A 22,435-nucleotide genomic window follows, 5' to 3' on the forward strand; every position below is an offset into this window, starting at 1 on the left:
GAGTTGGGACTCCACCAGTCCACAGTCAGACGGATTGTGTACAAATGGAGGAAATTCAAGACCATTGTTACCCTCCCACAAGTGGCCAACCAACAAAGATCACTCCAAGAGCAAGGCGTGTAATAGTCGGCGAGGTCACAAAGGACCTCAGGGTAACTTCTAAGCAACTGAAGGCCTCTCTCACATTGGCTAATGTTAATGTTCATGAGTCCACCATCAGGACAACACTGAACAACAATGGTGTGCATGGCAGGGTTGCAAGGAGAAAGCCACTGCTCTCCAAAAAGAACATTGCTGCTCGTCTGCAGTTTGCTAAAGGTCATGTGGACAAGCCAGAAGGCTATTGGAAAAATGTTTTGTGGACGGATGAGACCAAAATAGAACTTTTTGGTTTAAATGAGAAGCGTTATGTTTGGAGAAAGGAAAACACTGCATTCCAGCATAAGAACCTTATCCTATCTGTGAAACATGGTGGTGGTAGTATCATGGTTTGGGCCTGTTTTGCTGCATCTGGGCCAGGATAGCTTGCCATCATTGATGGAACAATGAATTCTGAATTATACCAGCGAATTCTAAAGGAAAATGTCAGGACATCTGTCCATGAACTGAATCTCAAGAGAAGGTGAGTCATGCAGCAAGACAACAACCCTAAGCACACAAGTTGTTCTACCAAAGAATGGTTAAAGAAGAACAAAGTTAATGTTTTGGAATGACCAAGTCAAAGTCCTGACCTTAATTCAGTCAAAATATTGTGGAAGGACGTGAAGCGAGCAGTTCATGTGAGGAAACCTACCAACATCCCAGAGTTGAAGCTGTTCTGTACGGAGGAATGGGCTAAAATTCCTCCAAGCCGGTGTGCAGGACTGATCAACAGTTACTGGAAACGTTTAGTTGCAGTTATTGCTGCACAAGGGGGTCACACCAGATACTGAAAGCAAAGGTTCACATACTTTTGCCACTCACAGATGTGTAATATTGGATCATTTTCCTCAATAAATAAATTACCAATTATAATATTTTTGTCTCATTTGTTTAACTGGGTTCTCTTTATCTACTTTTAGGACTTGTGTGAAAATCTGTTGTTGTTTTTGGTCATATTTATGCAGAAATATAGAAAATTCTAAAGGGTTCACAAACTTTCAAGCACCACTGTAGGGCGGCACGGTGGTGTAGTGGTTAGCACTGTCGCCTCACAGCAAGAAGGTCCGGGTTCGAGCCCCGTGGCCGGCGAGGGCCTTTCTGTGCGGAGTTTGCATGTTCTCCCCGTGTCCATGTGGGTTTCCTCCGGGTGCTCCGGTTTCCTCCACAGTCCAAAGACATGCAGGTTAGGTTAACTGGTGACTCTAAATTGACTGCGAGTGTGAATGGTTGTCTGTGTCTATGTGTCAGCCCTGTGATGACCTGGCGACTTGTCCAGGGTGTACCCCGCCTTTCGCCTGTAGTCAGCTGGGATAGACTCCAGCTTGCCTGCGACCCTGTAGAACAGGATAAAGCGGCTAGAGATAATGAAATGAGATGAGATTACTGATATATGAATCTGGATTTTAGCTGTTCATCACAGAAAGGATTTCCCTTTTGGTGCAATATGGTGCATAGTGCAAAGATGAAATAGTAAATTTAAATAAGTAAAAAAATATATACAGTGGTGCTTGAAAGTTTGTGAACCCTTTAGAATTTTCTATATTTCTGCATAAATATGACCCAAAACATCATCAGATTTTCATACAAGTCCTAAAAGTAGATAAAGAGAACCCAGTTAAACAAATGAGACAAAAATATTATACTTGGTCATTTATTTATTGAGGAAAATGATCCAATATTACATATCTGTGAGTGGCAAAAGTTTGTGAACCTCTAGGATTAGCAGTTAATTTGAAGGTGAAATTAGAGTCCAGTGTTTTCAATCAATGGGATGACAATCAGGTGTGAGTGGGCACCCTGTTTTATTTAAAGAACAGGGATCTATCAAAGTCTGATCTTCACAACACATGTTTGTGGAAGTGTATCATGGCATGAGCAAAGGAGATTTCTGAGGACCTCAGAAAAAGCGTTGTTGATGCTCATCAGGCTGGAAAAGGTTACAAAACCATCTCTAAAGAGTTTGGACTCCACCAATCCACAGTCAGACAGATTGTGTACAAATGGAGGAGATTAAAGACCACTGTTACCCTCCCCAGGAGTGGTCAACCAACAAAGATCACTCCAAGAGCAAGGTGTGTAATAGTCGGTGAGGTCACAAAGGACCCCAGGGTAACTTCTAAGCAACTGAAGGCCTCTCTCACATTGGCTAAGGTTAATGTTCATGAGTCCATCATCAGGAAAACACTGAACAACAATGGTGTGCATGGCAGGGTTGCAAGTAGAAAGCCACTGCTCTCCAAAAGAACATTGCTGCTCATCTGCAGTTTGCTAAAGATCATGTGGACAAGCCAGAAGGCTATTAGAAAAATGTTTTGTGGATGGATGAGATCAAAATAGAAATTTTTGGTTTAAATGAGAAGCGTTATGTTTGGAGAAAGGAAAACACTGCATTCCAGCATAAGAACCTTATCCCATCTGTGAAACATGGTGGTGGTAGTATCATGGTTTGGGCCTGTTTTGCTCCATCTGGGCCAGGACGGCTTGCCATCATTGATGGGACAATAAATTCTGAATTATACCAGCGAATTCTAAAGGAAAATGTCAGGACATCTGTCCATGAACTGAATCTCAAGAGAAGATGAGTCATGCAGCAAGACAATGACCCTAAGCACACAAGTCATTCTACCAAAGAATGGTTAAAGAAGAATAAAGGTAATGTTTTGGAATGGCCAAGTCAAAGTCCTGACCCTAATCCAATCGAAATGTTGTGGAAGGACCTGAAGTGAGCAGTTCATGTGAGGAAACCCACCAACATCCCAGAGTTGAAGCTGTTCTGTACGGAGGAACGGGCTAAAATTCCTCCAAGCCGGTGTGCAGGACTGATCGACAGTTACCGGGAACGTTGAGTTGCAGTTATTGCTGCACAAGGGGGTCACACCAGATACTGAAAGCAAAGGGTCACATACTTTTGCCACTCACAGATATGTAATATTGGATCATTTTTCTCAATAAATAAATGACCAAGTATAATATTTTTGTCTCATTTGTTTAACTGGGTTCTCTTTATCTACTTTTAGGACTTGTGTGAAAATCTGATGTTTTTGATCATATTTATGCAGAAATATAGAAAATTCTAAAGGGTTCACAAACTTTCAAGCACCACTGTAAGTAACAGTGAGCACAGAAGAGAAGAATCAAGTTTATTACCAAGTACGTTCTCACATACAAGGAATTTGCTTTGGTGATTGGTGCTTGAACAGTCAAGATTAGGGTTGCCACCATTCAGAAATGAAAATAAGGGATGCCCACCACGGCTCCTTGGGGCCTTGACCACCACGGGCACGATTCCCATGGGGTGGGGTGCCCGCAGCAGTAGTATGTTTTATTTTGTAGGTGTTTTTGTAAAGGGGTGGTCAAGAAAGCAATTACTCATACTTAAAGCTTGAAATGCTTTATTGCCAATGTTGTAAAAATGTATAATGTACAAGTGGGCAACAATGAACTTTTAAAATATAATCTAAATATATTGAGAACTTAATATCACTGTAAATGTAAGTGCATAACTGTTCTTGGTGTGGGGACTCTCTTTGTGAACCTTGGGGACATTTTTACTTAGAGAGGAAAAAAGAGAACAAAAACACAACAAACAGTTAAAGTAAACCACACTAATAAAATAAAATTTTTAATCTAGGAAATGTATGTATGTAGAACAGGATAAAGCGGCTAGAGATAATGAGATGAGATGTATGTATGTATGTATTTGTTACTATTATAATGTGAATGCTGTGTGATAATAATAATAATAATAATAATAATAATAATGGGGTGGCACGGTGGTGTAGTGGTTCGCACTGTCGCCTCACAGCAAGAAGGTCCGGGTTCGAGCCCCGTGGCCGGCGAGGGCCTTTCTGTGAGGAGTTTGCATGTTCTCCCCGTGTCCACGTGGGTTTCCTCCAGGTGCTCCGGTTTCCCCCACAGTCCAAAGACATGCAGGTTAGGTTAACTGGTGACTCTAAATTGAGCGTCGGTGTGAATGTGAGTGTGAATGGTTGTCTGTGTCTATGTGTCAGCCCTGTGATGACCTGGCGACTTGTCCAGGGTGTACCCCGCCTTTCACCCGTAGTCAGCTGGGATAGGCTCCAGCTTGCCTGCGACCCTGTAGAACAGGATAAAGCGGCTACAGATAATGAGATAATAATAATAATAATAATAATAATGTTGTGTGTTTTCTGATTGTCAGTGAATGTGTATAGTACGGGCAAGTACGTGGTTGGATAAGAAAGCGAGTGGGCGGGGTGAGTGTGGAAGACAGGGGTCCTGTGTGTGAGTGAGTGAGGTGCTCAGATTTACTGAGATTCAAACAAACAATCAATCAAACAAACGACAATCATAACATAATGCCCCATACCGTATCACTCTCAGGAGATGATTGGGGTATAAAGAACTGTGACACTGACGCTTGTGTCTTCTGTGTTCTTACATATCTGCAGTGTTGCTCTCCTGACGAATGCTGTCTAACGTCAGACAGCCCACCGTACGCCACTGAAAACACTCACCGACAGACTTTACAGTTTGCTCTGTAGTCGTCTCCACTCACGCTGACCAGCCAAGGATGTGTCTCTTCCCACTCACGTCTGTATTTTTGTAAGCGTTTATGCTTTTGAGGACGTGGTGGAGTCCCGGGTGCAGCAGACATTTTTAAAAGGCCTGTGTTTTTTGAGCAGCGACGGTGTGTGTTGTCTGTCTCTAGGCAACTGTGACAGCGCCACATGCAGTGACGCAGGCAGCCAGGCACAGACGCACAGAGCGTGACACAGAGGGGAGGGGTTTGTGTCCTGGGGAGGGGTTTGTGTCCTGGGTAGATCCCGCAACGGAGTATTTCCTGTTTTATTTTGTTCATTATTGTCAGATTTAGTGTTGATGTGTGTGAGACAGACATGTGTATTGGACATTTATGAAAATACGGAACAAATCGCTTCCCGTATCGGTTCAATACGGGACACAAGATTTAATTGCCAAATAAAGGACGATTCCGTATTTTACGGGACGGGTGGCAACCCTAGTCAAGACAGAAGAAGTTAGCAAAGAGGCGGCACGGTGGTGTCGTGGTTAGCACTGTCGCCTCACAGCAAGAAGGTTCTGGGTTTGAGCCCAGCAGCCGGCGAGGGCCTTTCTGTGTGGAGTTTGCATGTTCTCCCTGTGCCTGCGTGGGTTTCCTCCAGGTGCTCCGGTTTCCCCCACTGTCCAAAGGTTAATTGGTGACTCTAAATTGACCGTAATTGTGAATGGTGTTTTCTCACTTGCTTTTAATTCAGACTGACCTCTGGTTTTATTTTATTTTATTTACTTACTTATTTTTGTTGTTGTTGTTGTTGTGCTACCAATAACCACATACAGTGGGGCAAAAAAGTATTTAGTCAGCCATCAATTGTGCAAGTTCTCCCACTTAAAAAGATGAGAGAGGCCTGTAATTTTCATCATAGGTACACTTCAACTATGAGAGACAGAATGGGGGGAAAGAATCCAGGAAATCACATTGTAGGATTTTTAATGAATTAATTGGTAAATTCCTCAGTAAAATAAGTATTTGGTCACCTACAAACAAGCAAGATTTCTGGCTCTCACAGACCTGTAACAACTTCTTTAAGAGGCTCCTCTGTCCTCCACTCGTTACCTGTATTAATGGCACCTGTTTGAACTCGTTATCAGTATAAAAGACACCTGTCCACAACCTCAAACAGTCACACTCCAAACTCCACTATGGCCAAGACCAAAGAGCTGTCAAAGGACACCAGAAACAAAATTGTAGACCTGCACCAGGCTGGGAAAACTGAATCTGCAATAGGTAAGCAGCTTGGTGTGAAGAAATCAACTGTGGGAGCAATTATTAGAAAATGGAAGACATACAAGACCACTGATAATCTCCCTCGATCTGGGGCTCCACGCAAGATCTCACCCCGTGGGGTCAAAATGATCACAAGAACGGTGAGCAAAAATCCCAGAACCACACGGGGGGACCTAGTGAATGACCTGCAGAGAGCTGGGACCAAAGTAACAAAGGCTACCATCAGTAACACACTACGCCGCCAGGGACTCAAATCCTGCAGTGCCAGACATGTCCCCCTGCTTAAGCCAGTACATGTCCAGGCCTGTCTGAAGTTTGCTAGAGAGCATTTGGATGATCCAGAAGAGGATTGGGAGAATGTCATACGGTCAGATGAAACCAAAATAGAACTTTTTGGTAAAAACTCAACTTGTGTTTGGAGGAGAAAGAATGCTGAGTTTCATCCAAAGAACACCATACCTACTGTGAAGCATGGGGGTGGAAACATCATGCTTTGGGGCTGTTTTTCTGCAAAGGGACCAGGACGACTAATCCGTGTAAAGGAAAGAATGAATGGGGCCATGTATCGTGAGATTTTGAGTGAAAACCTTCCATCAGCAAGGGCATTGAAGATGAAATGTGGCTGGGTCTTTCAGCATGACAATGATCCCAAACACACCGCCCGGGCAACGAAGGAGTGGCTTTGTAAGAAGCATTTCAAGGTCCTGGAGTGGCCTAGCCAGTCTCCAGATCTCAACCCCATAGAAAATCTTTGGAGGGAGTTGAAAGTCTGTGTTGCCCAGCCACAGGCGTAACTTTAATAAGGACAGGTGGGGACATGTCCCCACCAACTTTGACAGGGCAGGGGACAGTCCCCACCAACATTTCACGCCTTTTCCGAACGTTTAGAGACACGCGCGACTGTTTTCCCCTGTTTTATCCCATGAATGAAAAGCCCCGCTGTTGCCGCTGTTCTGAAATTTCATCCTACCCATGAAAACGTCCTACCCGAGTTAACTGCGCATGCGTACAACGGCGAATTCACAGGGCCATAATTTTCTGCTACTGTATTACACAAGGTTAGTTTCTTGTATTTTTAATACCTTCTATGACCAGTATTCAATGCATATGTTTGACAGTCAAATAGTTCAACTTGCCACGTGCATGATATGTGTTTGAATGCAGTTTGAATAGCTAATACTGCGAAGCATTGTCATTTTCATGTAGTCATACAAATTGCTCATGCGCCTACGAAATTAGCCCAGACTTTGCAGTTTGCGAGACGAAATACATCTTTACAATACATTATCTCGCTGTGTAGCCTAAGCTAGTTTACAAGACGATGTACGTTTTTATGATACATGATATGATTGTTTCTGAGAGCATGCAGTTCGATGTGTAATAGCTCTGTTTACCAGCTGTTTCGAAACTTACTCAGTAGCCTACCTTTACATTAGCGCAGGGTTTGCATGTCTCTGGTATTACATAGGCTCGTTTGCAAGTCTCTATGATACACTCTCAAAAGAGATGTGTTAAAAACAACACATATTTAACACATCAGCGTGTTTATATAAGGACAACACAGTTTGTGTTAATAAATGTGTTGAACTCTATAACACAGTAACTGTGTTGAACTATTTAACACACTAGTGTGTTAAAACAACACAGTTTGTGTTTTATTTATTTAATATTTAATTTATTTAATTATTTATTTAATAAAACACAAACTGTGTTGTTTTAACACACTAGTGTGTTAAATAGTTCAACACAGTTACTGTGTTATAGAGTTCAACACATTTATTAACACAAACTGTGTTGTCCTTATATAAACACGCTGATGTGTTAAATATGTGTTGTTTTTAACACATCTCTTTTGAGAGTGTATTGACCTACAGTCATTTTAACATTACTGTACAGACATGGAAAGTAAATGGGATCAGGTGCATGCCCTCCTGACAGAAGGCACATACCCCTCGGGGTATGGAAAAAGTCAGAGGCAAAACCTGAGGAGATATGCCTCCAAATTCAGAGTAAGGGGTTAGTATCACAAGTCTATGATGCATGTTATTTAGAATACTGTATGTGGCGATAACGCATTATTAAAGTAATGTATCATTAACAGAAAAAGATCTCTGGTTTGGTAGTAAGAAGGTGGTGAAAAAGAGGGAGGAAGCCAGGAGACTTTTCATGGAGTTCCATTCCTCCCCCATGGGAGGTCATACTGGCATCCTTAAAACATGGGCAGCAATCTCTTCCAGGTTCTACTGGACCGGGATGTCTGTATACATAAAAAATTGGGTATGTTTTTTTTAATGTTTTTTTTGTTTGTTTGTTTAATATAAACTGACTGTCACACACAAATAATGTTAATAATGTAGTTTATATATTTTCAAGATCTTAGAATGTGACAGATGCCAAAAGGTTGGAAAACCATTGACTGCAGTGGGGGAGTTGCAGCCGATAAAGGTAAATACATATTAATACTCGTGCAAAACTATACAGTAGGTAACAATAGTGTGAAATCACATTCTCCCTATGTCCTTATGGGAGGTGAACAGTTTAGTGTTATGGTTATCTTTATATTACTTTTTTTTAGGTCTCTGGCGTGTGGGATTTGATTGGGATCGACCTTACTGGACCACTTCCCAAAACTGTCAATGGCTTTCAATACATTTTGACAGCTACTGATTTTTTTTCCAAGTGGGTGGAAGCTTTTCCACTCAAGTCCAAATCAGCTGCAGAAGTTGCAAGATTTATTCACGTTTTCATAAAGTTAATAAATATATTTTGCCACACTTTTTCTTTGTATTTGTTTTAATGAAGGAACTCTGGGCGGCTAAAGACCGCGGCAAAGTTGAAGTAGTTGTTGGACCATATTCACTGTACTGTAATAATTTGCTACCACCCTGAACACAGAGGAAGCAGATATTTATGGGGATTTGATATCTATAATAATGTGCTACCACCTAAAAGATGGAGGGAAGGAGATATTTATAGGGGTTATATGTCTGTAATAATTTGCTACCACCCTGAACACAGAGGAAGCAGATATTTATGGGGATTTGATATCTATAATAATGTGCTACCACCTAAAAGATGGAGGGAAGGAGATATTTATAGGGGTTATATGTCTATAATAATTTGCTACCACCCTGAACACAGAGGAAGCAGATATTTATGGGGATTTGATATCTATAATAATGTGCTACCACCTAAAAGATGGAGGGAAGCAGATATTTATAGGGGTTTGATGTCTATAATAATTTGCTACCACCCTGAACACAGAGGAAGCAGATATTTATGGGGATTTGATATCTATAATAATGTGCTACCACCTAAAAGATGGAGGGAAGCAGATATTTATAGGGGTTATATGTCTATAATAATTTGCTACCACCCTCAACACAGAGGAAGCAGATATTTATGGGGATTTGATATCTATAATAATGTGCTACCACCTAAAAGATGGAGGGAAGCAGATATTTATAGGGGTTTGATGTCTATAATAATTTGCTACCACCCTGAACACAGAGGAAGGAGATATTTATGGGGATTTGATATCTATAATAATGTGCTACCACCTAAAAGATGGAGGGAAGCAGATATTTATAGGGGTTTGATGTCTATAATAATTTGCTACCACCCTGAACACAGAGGGAAGAAGATATTTGTGCTGGTAGGATATTTTCACAAGGTAGGACAAAATATCAGATACAGCTATAAATTTCCGCTACAGGTAGGAAGAAATTATAGGTAGGAAGAAATTTCAGATACAGCTATAAATTTCCGCTACGGGTAGGAAGAAATTATAGGTAGGAAGAAATTTCAGAACACCGCCGCTTAGCTGCTGTTTTGAGAGCTGTAACCTGATTGGCGGCAGCTCTCTGCTATGTGTGTAGCAACCAACGACTCATTGGACCAAACTGGACAATGTGAACATTAAAGACATTTGTCAGCAGTTTGCGGAAGTAAGTGAGAGGAGAAGGAAGGTGTTTGGTACTTTTAAATGAATACTGTGGTGCATAGTCTTACATGGAGGGCAAGGGAAGTTTCATTTTTTTGTTTCTTTTTAATTATTATTATTATTATTTAAATAACTGTAAACTGGAGGCTTTTTTACATTATTGTGATGTTCGTCCCTAATGTTGAGATGTTCGTTTCTTTTTGAAATGTTTTAAATTTTGTAATAATTTGAATTGAATTGTTTGACTTGCAAATACATTTTGTGGTTTGCAGAAATTACACAGATTATAAAATCACCTAGATTTCCTTTATTATATTATTAATTTGTGCCTTGTTGAAACTGCTACACCTGTTTCTTCCCAGACCTGGTGTAATCCTGGTTTAGTCCAGGTATAATCTAGTTTATTATTATATTAATTCTAGTTTAGTTTGCTCTTGTTTGTGGTTTAGCCTTGGTTTAGTCCTGATGTGATCCGTGTTTGCCCTGGCTGAAACATTGAAGTTCTGGTTTAGACCATAGTCCTGGTTTAGTTTTGAGTAGTCCTGTTTATGTGCTATCCCTTACCCCTTAGTTTGTATCTGTTTTGACTGAGCATTGTTGGTGGCCCTATTGTTTTTTTGTGACACTAGAATCAACAATAAAAAGATGGCAATGAATGTTTTAAGATGATACTGTTTATTGTGTATTTTTTCATATAGCGGTTGTACTGCAGGACACAAGTCCTTCCACAGAATCTAGTAATAATGTGTAGTGTGTATATAGTTCATATGTAAAGTTTGTTCAATCAACCAGTGTGCAAGAGAGTATTTGGTAGGTGTATTTTACCACCTTTTACCCATCAGAGTGCATCAGATTGCTTTATTTATGTGTGAAGATTCACAAAATTTTCTGGGGCAGGATCCCCCCCAGTTCTACATTTGTTTGGTCCATCATGTTTCCAGCCTTTCACTGCATACCCATTGACAGCCTGCCCTGAAATGGTTTTCATAAAAGTAGTGAGGCCATAGTACGCATCTCAAAATGCATCAAAATTAAGCCTTAAAACGGGATCTTTCTAAATTTTCTCCAGGGGGACCATGCCCCCTGACCCCCCTTGAAGGGAAGTATCGTGCCTGGAAATGTCCCCACCAACTTTGAACACAAAGTTACGCCCTTGTGCCCAGCGACAGCCCCAAAACATCACTGCTCTAGAGGAGATCTGCATGGAGGAATGGGCCAAAATACCAGCAACAGTGTGTGAAAACCTTGTGAAGACTTACAGAAAACGTTTGACCTCTGTCATTGCCAACAAAGGGTATATAACAAAGTATTGAGATGAACTTTTGTTATTGACCAAATACTTATTTTCCACCATAATTTGCAAATAAATTCTTTAAAAATCAGACTGTGATTTTCTGGATTTTTTTTTCTCATTCTGTCTCTCATAGTTGAAGTGTACCTATGATGAAAATTACAGGCCTCTCTCATCTTTTTAAGTGGGAGAACTTGCACAATTGGTGACTGACTAAATACTTTTTTGCCCCACTGTATAATCTAATTGCCCATGTTAAGACTTCTTAGCTAACTTTTTTGTGAAGCACTTTGGCTCAACCCCTGTTGTTTTTATATGTGCTATATAAATAAATGACTTGACTCTGTGTGTCAGCCCTACGATAACGTGGCGACTTGTCCAGGGTGTACCCCACCTCTCGCCCATAGTCAGCTGGGATAGGCTCCAGCTTGCCTGTGACCCTGTAGAACAGGATAAGCGGCTACAGATAATGGATGGAAGTTAGCAAAGACAAAAGTAGCTATATACATAGAATAAAAAAATAGAAGAATCTGAGATATACAAATTTGAAAAGTGGACAAATTTAAGGGGTATGTGCATAAGTCGTTGAAGTCTAAGCTGTACAATATGTCCTGAAATGACAAAAATAGGTCACATGATGAAGATGGAGAAGAGACATGATATGAATGTGTGAGAGGAAGAGAACATGTAATGGGCTAAGTCAACAGCCAAGCTGTACAGTGTGTGCCGGAATGTGCAATAAAAATTCACAGAATGACGATGACCTTGAAATGTGCAAAAATGCAGTTCAGAGACAAAGTTCATTAATGTTACAGATTGGAAGTGTGAGGTTAAAGTCAGTGAGGGTCTCTGACCTTATTGATGAGGCCAGCTGCAGTGGGGAAGAAGCTGGCCTTATGTCATGATGTTTTGGTTCCAATGGACCGCAACCTCCTACCAGAGGGGAGTGCTTCAAAAAGTTTGTGTGCAGGATGAGAGAGGTCAGCCACAATCCTTTCTGCTCTCCTCAGGGTCCTGGACTCATACCTACAGGTCCTGAAGAGATGGAAGGTTGCAGCCAATCGTCCTCTCAGCAGAGCGAATGATGCGCTGCAGTCTGCCCTGGTCCCTGGCAGTGGCAGCAGTGTACCAGACGGTGATGGAGGAAGTGAGGATGGACTCAATGATCGTGGTGTAAAAGTGCACCATCATTGTCTTTGGCAGATCAAACTTCTTCAACTGCCGCAGGAAGAACATCCTCTGCTGTGCTTTCTTGGTGAGAGAGCAGGTGTTCATCTCCCACTTAAGGTCCTGGGTGATTATAGTGCCCAGGAAGTGAAAATATTCCACAGAGGTTACTGAGGAGTCAAACAGGGTGATGGGGGAGGGTGTAGTAGAGCTCCTCCTGAAGTCTACAATCATCTCCACTGTCTTTAGAGTGGAGCTCTAAGTTGTACAGTAATAATAAGAAGAGAAATAAGAATAACAACAATAAGTGTTGCCAGGCAAAACAAACCTCCCCTGGTAGCACTTATGATGAATATGAAGGAAGATATCACGAAAAAAATAGGTACCCTATGGGTACATGTGGCTATTGCTTATAAATAAAATTGTTTTCTGATACCATGTCCATACAGTAAATATAGCATATATATTTACTCTGAGGCAGTAGCCACAAAAATGAAGCGTAATCCAAAAATGAACAATTTAAAAATCACAGAAGTAAAATATACCCAAGTGTCTGTACTTTATATTATTCTACTCTTACCTCTTACAGTTTTCGAAACTGAAACCTCCGAACCAAGGCTGACATACACACGCTGTCGCCATGGCCCAAACTCTTATTTCCCGGAAATGGCCCGGCGCTAGAGCTCAGTGGAACGCACTTTCCCTCTGTAATCAGCATAAACATGTCTGAAAGCAATTTCTTTAGTCTCGTCCACATATTTCGAATGGTGAACCAAATTGTATACACTCACCAGCCATTTTAATCGGAACACGTGTATGTGCATGCGCAGTGCGCGATTGTTACACTCTTACAGCACGATGACGTAGTGGCTAGCACCTCTATATGAGGCAGTAGCCACAACAAAAATGATTTTGACCTTTTTGGTGACCTTGACCGGATGACCCTCAAAATGCTGGAGGTTCTATTTGAAATCAATGCCCATCCTGAAAGTTTCATGAAGATTGATCCAGCTGTTTTCCCGTAATATTGTTAACAAAAAAACAAAGAAACCCGACCGAAAACAAGAAGAAGCCTTTGTCACACGCACACTCAAGCACAGTGAAATTCATCGTCTGCATTTAACCCATCTGAAGCAGTGAACACACGCACCCAGAGCAGTGGGCAGCCATACTACAGCACCCAGGGAGCAGTTAGGGGTCAGGTACCTTGCTCAAGGGCACTTCAGCCCAAGGCTGCCCCATGTTAACCTAACTGCATGTCTTTGAACTGTGGGGGAAACTGGAGCACCTGGAGGAAACCCATGCAGACACAGGGAGAACACACAAACTCCACACAGAAAGGTCCTCCATCAGTCACTGGGCTTGAACCCAGAACCTTCTTGCTGTGAGTCGACAGTGCTAACCACTACACCACCGTGCTGCCCCCCCCCCCCTTTTTTTTTTTTTAAATAAGAAGACAAATGACTCTGGTGGGACTTGAACCCACAACCTTTGCAATGCTTCACTAACGACGCTAGAAGTCCAACACACTATCCATTGCACCACAAAGCCCTTGTCTTTTCTTTTTTTGGCTACAGAGCCCTTTTTTTACCTCCATAGTGGGTGAGATAACAACAAGAAGACAAATTAGAACAACAACAATAAGACGAAGAAGAACAGCAACAACAACAACAAAAACAATATAGCAAATATTAAAATATACAGTAAGGGTCCTCTATCCAAATAATATCTCGTCGGTATTGGTCCATTTTACCAATCGTGTAGAGTAGAACTGACAAACGGCATACCACCAAATGAGGCATGGTTAATACTATGATCATACTGAAATGCTTTCTAAGGGCAGTATTATGAATTTAGCTACTTCTGCATCATAGGGTGCTCTGCAGTTTGCACTGCAAAAGGAAATGTGTAAGTTTCCTCTTTGAGCCAGCTTGGGGTTTTTTTGTTTTTTAAAAAACAGAGATAATGCAGGCTTCCTCTGGTGCGACTTGTGCTACTTTGTGTAGTTGGACAGCTAAGTAGCAGTGGTGCAAAACTTTGAATGTAGCTACTGCATTCAAAGTTGCTATGACCCTGCCCTCTCCTTCTTCTGATTGTTCACATAACAGAACCAATTGTGTGTGTAATGCTGCCTTTAAAAGGCATTTCAATAAAATAAAACTCCAATGTACTGATTGTATACCAAAATGACCCATATGGTAAGTGTGCCTGACAATAATGTATGGATCTTCAACTTCAGGCCCAAAGAGCCAGAGTCAAGTCACAAACTGGTGACGTCCCTACTCGAACAGAATATGAGTTGCCAAGTTGTAAATACAACATTGTGGTGGTGTTCAAGGTTTAAGTGAGCTTAAGTGAGTAATTTCTGACAAGACTTGTGAGCAGCAAGAGACACCTGATTTAAGTCACCAGTTAACTTTCGAATTTACTTATGTGAGAGCAGAGAAATCAAGCTGTGCTGTACTCAGGCCCTCCAGGACTTCAAATAATGACCTAGACAGGGGTACTAAATCAGTGTCCCAGCCATGCTCCTGGATTATCCCTGGACTGCATAGTTTTGAGTATTTTTCTTGCTCCAATACACCCATGTCGACTCAGAAAGATCAGGGTTGCAGTGGTCAGAAAGTAGCATATTACTTGGATCAGCAGGAAAAACAGAATATGAAACTGAAAATTATTCTGTGTGTGTGTGTAGCCAGTTGTGTATTAAGACAGCAGTCATGAATTCCAGGTCTAGAATCCCTGCTCTAACATACTTGAAATGGGTAATCAACTGGTGTGTTGAAACAGGTGTCTTTGAGCAGGGAACTCATCAATCTGTGCAAGACTCTGGCCCTGTAGGACTGGAATTAATGGCTGGTGTAAGGAATGGAAGTCAGACCGGTGCCAGAGAATCAAGGGTGTCCAATCCTATCTGCAAAGAGCCAGTGTGGGTGCAAGTTTGCATTCCAATCCAGCAGGAGCTACACTTAATTCCACCTGTTTAATCAGTTGATCTTGGCTTTCAATAGACTATCAGATGTGGCTTCTATTTGGTAGCTTCAGTGTAATGACTGCACCTGAGGGTATAATTAAATGTCATTCAAGTCAAGACACAAATCTTGCCTTGAAAAATTAAAGGGAGTTTATCTAAAAAGCAAGAGGAAAAGAAGGATTGAGTCAGAGAAGCATATGGAGAAAGATTCGAGGTATCAAAAAGCCAATTTACTGATTTAAACCATGGTGAATTTTACAGTGCGATACTGGTTTTGTGAAGACCAAACAAAACCTTGTCAACTCTCATAAATAACCATATTTTGTTGTTGTCATTATTACTCTTTTACAAGTTGATCACATTTTACCAAAAACTGTGTTTATGCAGTTATTAATCACACGCATTGCTACAGTCACTTTCAGTTGTTTTCTATCAATGGAAAAACTGTTAAGTTTACATTAAACTTGCTTGACTGCCCCATTGTGGACATCAGAGTGCTACAGTTTAAAAAAAAAAAGCAATCAATCATTGTATTCCTTAACCCTACGTTTTTAAGAGCAGCATGGCAACCTAATAATAAAAACTAACCCATTTACATATATTCATCTGGCAGACAGTTTTAGCCCAAGCAACTTACAAGTGAAGTAAAATCCAACCTTATCATAGAGCTGAATAGCTGAATTTCTGGTTGTTCTGGGAGTCAAACTCAACACCTTGTGGCAACAACAGTTTCAGAAGTTAAGTGTTTGTTCATTCTCAAATCCGATATGTCAGGAGTTGTGCATTATTTTTGTATAACAGCACGGTCTGTTGTGTGTATTCCTTATCCATCCATCCATTATTTGTAGCTGCTAGGTTGCTTGCAAGCTGGAGGTACACCCTGGACAAGTCGCCAGGTCATTGCAGGGCTGACACATACAGTGCGTTTACATGCACATAGAGAAAATCGAATTTCTGCCATAGCTCAACTGAAATCGAAGTTCTAAATGCCATGGAAACACCTTAGCTCGGCTGAAATCGAACCAAACTGGATTTCTCGTAATCGAGCTATGCGACCTAGATTATGCGATTGTAGCCGAGCTATTTAGTGCATGTAAACCCTATCGAGCTACGTAGTCGAGCTACTTACTTCAGCACTGCCCCTTCCGGAAGTGACGAGTGACGAGACCACAAGCGGGAAACACAACAGCCTCGGTTGGCATGACAACAGTAGTAGAAACGTGCACTTCTGGAGCAATGAGGAGATAGAGTTCACACTCATTCAGCTTAAGGAGTTGAATATATACATCTCGATGTTGCTGTCCTCGTCGTCGTTCTTCTTGTGGACACGGAACTGATAACTTTGTTTATACGCTTGAATAGCTCTTCTTCATGACGACAACCGGAAGTGTACCAACACGATGGGGCGTGTAGCGCCACCTGTGGCTCAGGTGCACAATGTACCTCACACAATAGCTCGATTTCCTTGTGTGCATGTAGGATTGGATTTCTCTGGCACCCCTGCTGGGACCCTTAGCTCAATTTGGATGTGCATGTAAACGCACTGATAGACACAGACAACCATTCACACTGACATCTACGGTCAATTTAGAGCCACCAATTAGCCTAGCCTGCATGTCTTTGAACTGTGGGGGAAACCGGAGCACCCTGAGGAAACCCATGCAGACATGGGAAAAGCATGCAAACTCCACACAGAAAGGCCCTCATCAGCCACTGGGCTCAAACCCAGGACCTTCTTGCTGTGAGGCAACAGTGCTAACCACTACACCACCGTGCCACCCCTGTGTTATTCCTTATGCATAATAATATTAGCCTTAGAATGGGGTTCAAGTTAGACTTGAACTTTGAACCTTTTCTGACAAAGAAACCCTTTCGGCTGCTAGATGTAAGCTTTTTGGTATTATAGAACCACTGTGCCACCAATGCGTCATCAATAATAACATGAAATAATAATTCAAGGTATATAAAACTGAATCCAAAAAAGGCCTTAAATAAAGCTCTATAGTCAGTCTTATCCAACAAATTATCATCAGGTCCCGAAGGACTGTTTGCATAGTTACAGTTGCTTAATTTTTAAAGAGGTTAAAACCTGCTCTGTCACATTACATACTTTGCATAGTATTTGAGGTTTAGTAAGAGCCGCTAGCAACATCGTTACTCCTTAACAGTATCTGCACCACTCTGATGCCATTGCATTCTACTGACAGTTTAAAGACTACATTTGTAAGCTACACGATATCAGGTTCTGAAGTGTACACTGGTGTCATGATCCAGAAAGAGAAGAAAAAAGATCAGGAAAGGTTTATATCCTTCCCACATTTAATACACACTTTGTTTTCTGCTCATCCAATGTTATAAAACACAAGTCTCTGCATTTGGCCAGTGTTCTTCCTCTGGTAGATGTCCTCCATTGCACTCTCTACCTTTCACAGCTATATTTTTGTCCATCTCAGTCTGCAGAAGCTTGATCCTGATCTTGATCCTGAAAAAAAATTATACAAGTTTGGATTCATTATAAATCTCACAAATTCACAAGCAATGTGGATTAATTGAGGTTCTGACAGCAATTAACTCCTCTTCTCCAACTTAATTATTACTTTTAAAACAAGGTATGGTTCTCCTTTCTTGAAAACATACTGCGTTTTAAATGGACAAATGATGCTATTTTCAGGCAAAGCAGCTCAGGTTTTATTTTTTTTCTGATTTGAGCAGGAAATTAAAAAAGATACATACATATATTTTTTTTCCACGTGGTGTTATGGGGCTTAGTGCTTCTTGGCATAATCATAAATATGCAACAAGAACTACAACCGTAGATAAAAATCAGGAACGCATGTGAGTAGAGGGCCTCATACACATCAAACACGGCATACAGCACCTTCTTCAGTGTTTATTGCTGTTGTCTAAGACAACTATGTTCAGAACCATGACTGGATATTATCTTTATACTGTATAAACATTCAGTATTTGTATGTGTATTTCACACACAGTTCATATTTTTTCTGCCATCGATCTTATATATTCTATTTTTCTTTTTCTACTTCTATGTAAGTACATTTTGTTGAAGTAAATTGTGTGTAAGAGACCAATACAATTTTATTTGATTTGAACATTACTTATTGGCATGTTGGTAGTTTGTTACTACCCTGCACTACTCAGCGTACACACACTTGTGTCGTTACTATAACAACCATTACAGATATGCAAACTACAGTCTGACTAACTGAACTGAATTTGGTCAAACAAATTAGATTTAGCCTTCTCCGTAAACAAAGCTTCATGTGAATTTAAGAAATTCCTAAATAAAGATATTAGGAAGGCGACTGGGGCGGAGCTCGGGTATTGTGTCGGGGGGGCGGGAGATGTTTGCCCCCCCCCCTCCGATATGTTGCAGTAGCCCAAACAGTCTATTATACTAGCCAATTCTAAATGTTGACCTACACTAGCGTAATTTCAGCAACCTTTCCATTCACACATGTAACATGCAGTACAAACCAAAATATTTAATACATGTTTATTTCAGAAAAAAAAAACTTTGATCATAGCTGCCTATTCTGGTTAAACAAGCAAACAACAACTTTGCAAACTCATTTAACATGTTAAAGGGACAACAACTATCCCATCCTTTTTAAAGAAAAGAAACTTAGGCTAAATGAAAACAATATCCCATAGCCCACGCCTATCAGGAAAATGAGCGACTGTGAACTCAAGAATGTTAAAAGTTGGCCCACTTTTAAGAATTTCAAAAAAGAAAAAACAGACACGTAGCCTAAAAGGACATGCACACTGCAAAAACATTTAATCTATTTTGAGCTTTAGCATCCTCTCCTTTATGTTTGCAAATCTGTCGACTACTTTATCCTTATTGACCTCAATGTCTCTCTCGATACAGAGCAGCGCCAGGTCTGACAGCCACGACTCACCCATGGTGGAGTGGAAGAAACTCTTAAGTTTTTAATACAAAAAAAAAATCCCAACCAGTGGGGGCCCCCCTAGCGGTGAGGCCCCGGATTGTTCACACCGCAGGCCCCCCCCCAAATCTTCCCTACTGGAAGGCAATGATACATTTTTTTTTTTTTTAAGATTTTTTTTGGGCTTTTTGCACCTTCATTGGATAGGACAGTGCAGAGACAGGAAATGAGCGGGAGAGAGAGATGGGGAGGGATAGGGAAATGACCCCGGGCCAGAACCGAACCCGGGTCCCCGGATCCATGGCACGGCGCCCCATCCACCTGAGCCACGATGCCCCCGGCAATGATAAATATTGCATAGTTAAGGGAATTGGCATTATCTCATCTCTTGCAACACTTCAGCCAACCAAGGCATGTCACATAATTGCATACCATGCTTAGGCACTCAAGAAAGTTGACTTATGACAGCTAGTCTACACTGAACTTTGTGCAGTTATGTATTCTCTCATAATGCATGCTCATGTGCCATTAGTTTGAAATAGTTACCTCTGCATCCATGTTCTCTTCAGTAGACTGTCCTGAAGTTTCTTCTTCTGTTTTTGATCCTTCCATCTCCTCTACACTATGTTCCTCAAGTGCCTTTTTCTCTTGTTGGTTGTCCACAGCTTCTGAAGCCTCAGGATCTCCTGAGCTCTTTTCCTCTGCTACTTGTTCTTTGTCCTTGTTCTCCCCTTCAGTGTCTTCAGTACCCTCAATGTCCTTGGTCACATCATTGTGTTCTTCCTGCAGCTCTGTGTCTTGTACAGTGATGGAAGGAGCAGAGTCTTCCTGGCTCTCGTGTGTCTCTTCCTGAGCAACATTCAACGCATCCTTAGTATTGCCATTCTTGTCAGGAGTGTCATCAGGACTGTGCAGATCACAAGAAGACCTGTTTTCCTCAGGTGTGTCTGGACCCCCCTCTTCATCTGCTGACTTCCTGCGCTGGCGTGTGGGTGGCCGCCGCTTAAAAGACAGCCGGACTCGACTCTGTGGAGACAAAAAGCAAAACAGTGTCACTATTTTATTGGTGTAGCAACATGACACAAGATCCACTTTTAGGAGTCTTTTTTAAGATGTATCTTCATCTGGAAGGAGATGCTGTATTTTAAGGGATTTCTAAAGAACGTGAATAAGAAAAACTGACTGTATTAATTTGATTGTATTTGGAAAAATTTGTAATTTCTAGGACAGTATGCTCCGTATGAGAATAAAAAATTGCAATGAAAACATTTGAAGGAAAAAAATCCCTCTAACTGACCCCCTTTAATTAAAACTCTGTACGCTTTGGGAGTTGTTCTCTTAGCTGGGTGGTGGAGCTAATTTCTATGCCTGAAAGATCTAAGCCTCAAATGAAGACCGACCTTCAAAATCAGTGTTTTTTCTTTATTATTATGAGTGAAAAGACACTTCATGTCTTAAAGTAATGATGGATGTCATTTCTCTTTACTTAGTTGATCAGTTCTTGACATAATATGGATTACAGTTGTGGAATAGGGCTATTTACTGTATTTTTATTATTTACTGTTTGATCAACACATTAAGAAGGCAAAAAATTGCACTAATTAACTTTTGCATTCTAGGTGGCTACCTCATGAAGCTGGTTAAGATAATGTCAATAGTGTGCAAAGCGTCATCAAGGTGAACAGTGGCTACTTTGAAGAATCTAAAATATGAAACATATTTTGTTTTAACAACACTTTTTTGTTTACCACATAATTCCATAGATGTTCCAGATGTTAGTACATAGTTTTGATGTCTTCAGTATTGTTCTACAATGCAGAAAATAGTCAAAATACAGAGAAACCTATGAATGAGTAGGGGTGTGTATTATTGGCCAAAAGGTGGCACTATGGCGCAGCAGCTTTCATTGGTGCTTCACAGCTCCAGATCCTGAGCTCAGGTTGTTTGTGTAGAGATTCACATATTCTCCCTGTGTGGGTTTCCTTAGGGTTCTCTGGGTTCCTCTCACTTCACATAACACATGCTGGTAGGTGAAATGTCTGTGATAAATTGCTGCTAGGTGAGAACGTACATGAGCAATTGGACTGCAATGGACCATATTTCCACCTCACACCCAGTGTACCCGGGTTTGACTTCAGATCCACTCTGATGCTGATGAGGATGAAGTGCTTATCAAAGATTGTACATCTTCATAAATATACAAACTGTACATTTAAAGTAATACCAGCCACAACTGTGCTATGGGACATGGGCATGCTCCCTCTGTGTCTAGTGCATACAGTAGTTATTCATGATCTTAAAATAAATCATTCCACATAAAACAGTGGTTATTAAGATTCTAACCTAACTTCATAGAGAGGTGTAATGGTGTGAGAAGGAAGCGGGTTAAACGGATTACAGTTTTTATCCTCCATTGCTAGCCACTCTGAGCTGATATGGAGCTTAGGCTCTGAAAACAGCGCAACCTCTGCAGCTAATGTGCCCTTCTTTGTATGTGTATAACACCAAATCAGAACTTCTTGCTGTTAAGTTTACACTCAGTTCAGAGTGTAACAACAGCAGTATCTATATTCATTCACTAATCTGGTTTGGGTCTTCGAACTGGTAGAGGTCATGGAACCTACAAATATTCAAATGAGGACGAGAACATGTGAAAGTATAACAACCAGAGGATACTCCTATAACTATATAACAGATGCCCAAACATTTTTCTCAACTTGAGGACTTTGTGTATAATATTCAGCTACAGAGTAAATGTGGGGTGGCACGGTGGTTAGCACTGTCGCCTCACAGCAAGAAGGTCTGGGTTCGAGCCCCGTGGCCGGCGAGGGCCTTTCTGTGCGGAGTTTGCATGTTCTACCCATGTCCGCGTGGGTTTCCTCCGGGTGCTCCGGTTTCCCCCACAGTCCAAAGACATGCAGGTTAGGTTAACTGGTGACTCTAAATTGACCGTAGGTGTGAATGTGAGTGTGAATGGTTGTCTGTGTCTATGTGTCAGCCCTGTGATGACCTGGCGACTTGTCCAGGGTGTACCCCGCCTTTCGCCCGTAGTCAGCTGGGATAGGCTCCAGCTTGCCTGCGACCCTGTAGAACAGGATAAAGCGGCTAGAGATAATGAGATGAGATGAGAGTAAATGTGTCTTTCAGTACATAATGTGAAAAATACAACACATACTGAATATAGTGAGTATCAAGTACAATAAAAGCCAGCCTTGATACTTAT

The 22,435-nt window shown here is 41.2% G+C and overlaps 1 protein-coding gene and 1 long non-coding RNA gene across 3 annotated transcripts in view; one reads left to right on the plus strand and one right to left on the minus strand.

The window, feature by feature from the left end:
- The first annotated feature begins 7,763 nt into the window (after window positions 1-7,763).
- Window positions 7,764-8,833, plus strand: LOC132901631 (uncharacterized). Its single transcript, XR_009656878.1, has 3 exons — window positions 7,764-8,203; window positions 8,300-8,371; window positions 8,502-8,833. It is a non-coding gene; the product is annotated as an uncharacterized LOC132901631 (long non-coding RNA).
- A 6,666-nt stretch (window positions 8,834-15,499) lies between these two features.
- Window positions 15,500-22,435, minus strand: part of zgc:153184 (uncharacterized protein LOC751652 homolog) — a 35,939-nt gene continuing 29,003 nt past the window's right edge. For both annotated transcript variants that reach the window (XM_060944160.1, XM_060944159.1), the window contains 2 exons: window positions 19,759-20,238; window positions 15,500-17,783 (listed from right to left, as the gene is read on the minus strand). In XM_060944160.1, the coding sequence (XP_060800143.1) occupies window positions 17,751-17,783; window positions 19,759-20,238 (513 nt within the window). In that variant the 3' untranslated portion in view covers window positions 15,500-17,750. The remainder of the gene's footprint in view (window positions 17,784-19,758; window positions 20,239-22,435) is intronic.

This window comes from Neoarius graeffei, chromosome 17, assembly GCF_027579695.1.
Source record: "Neoarius graeffei isolate fNeoGra1 chromosome 17, fNeoGra1.pri, whole genome shotgun sequence".
NCBI classification, from domain to species: Eukaryota; Metazoa; Chordata; class Actinopteri; order Siluriformes; family Ariidae; genus Neoarius; species Neoarius graeffei.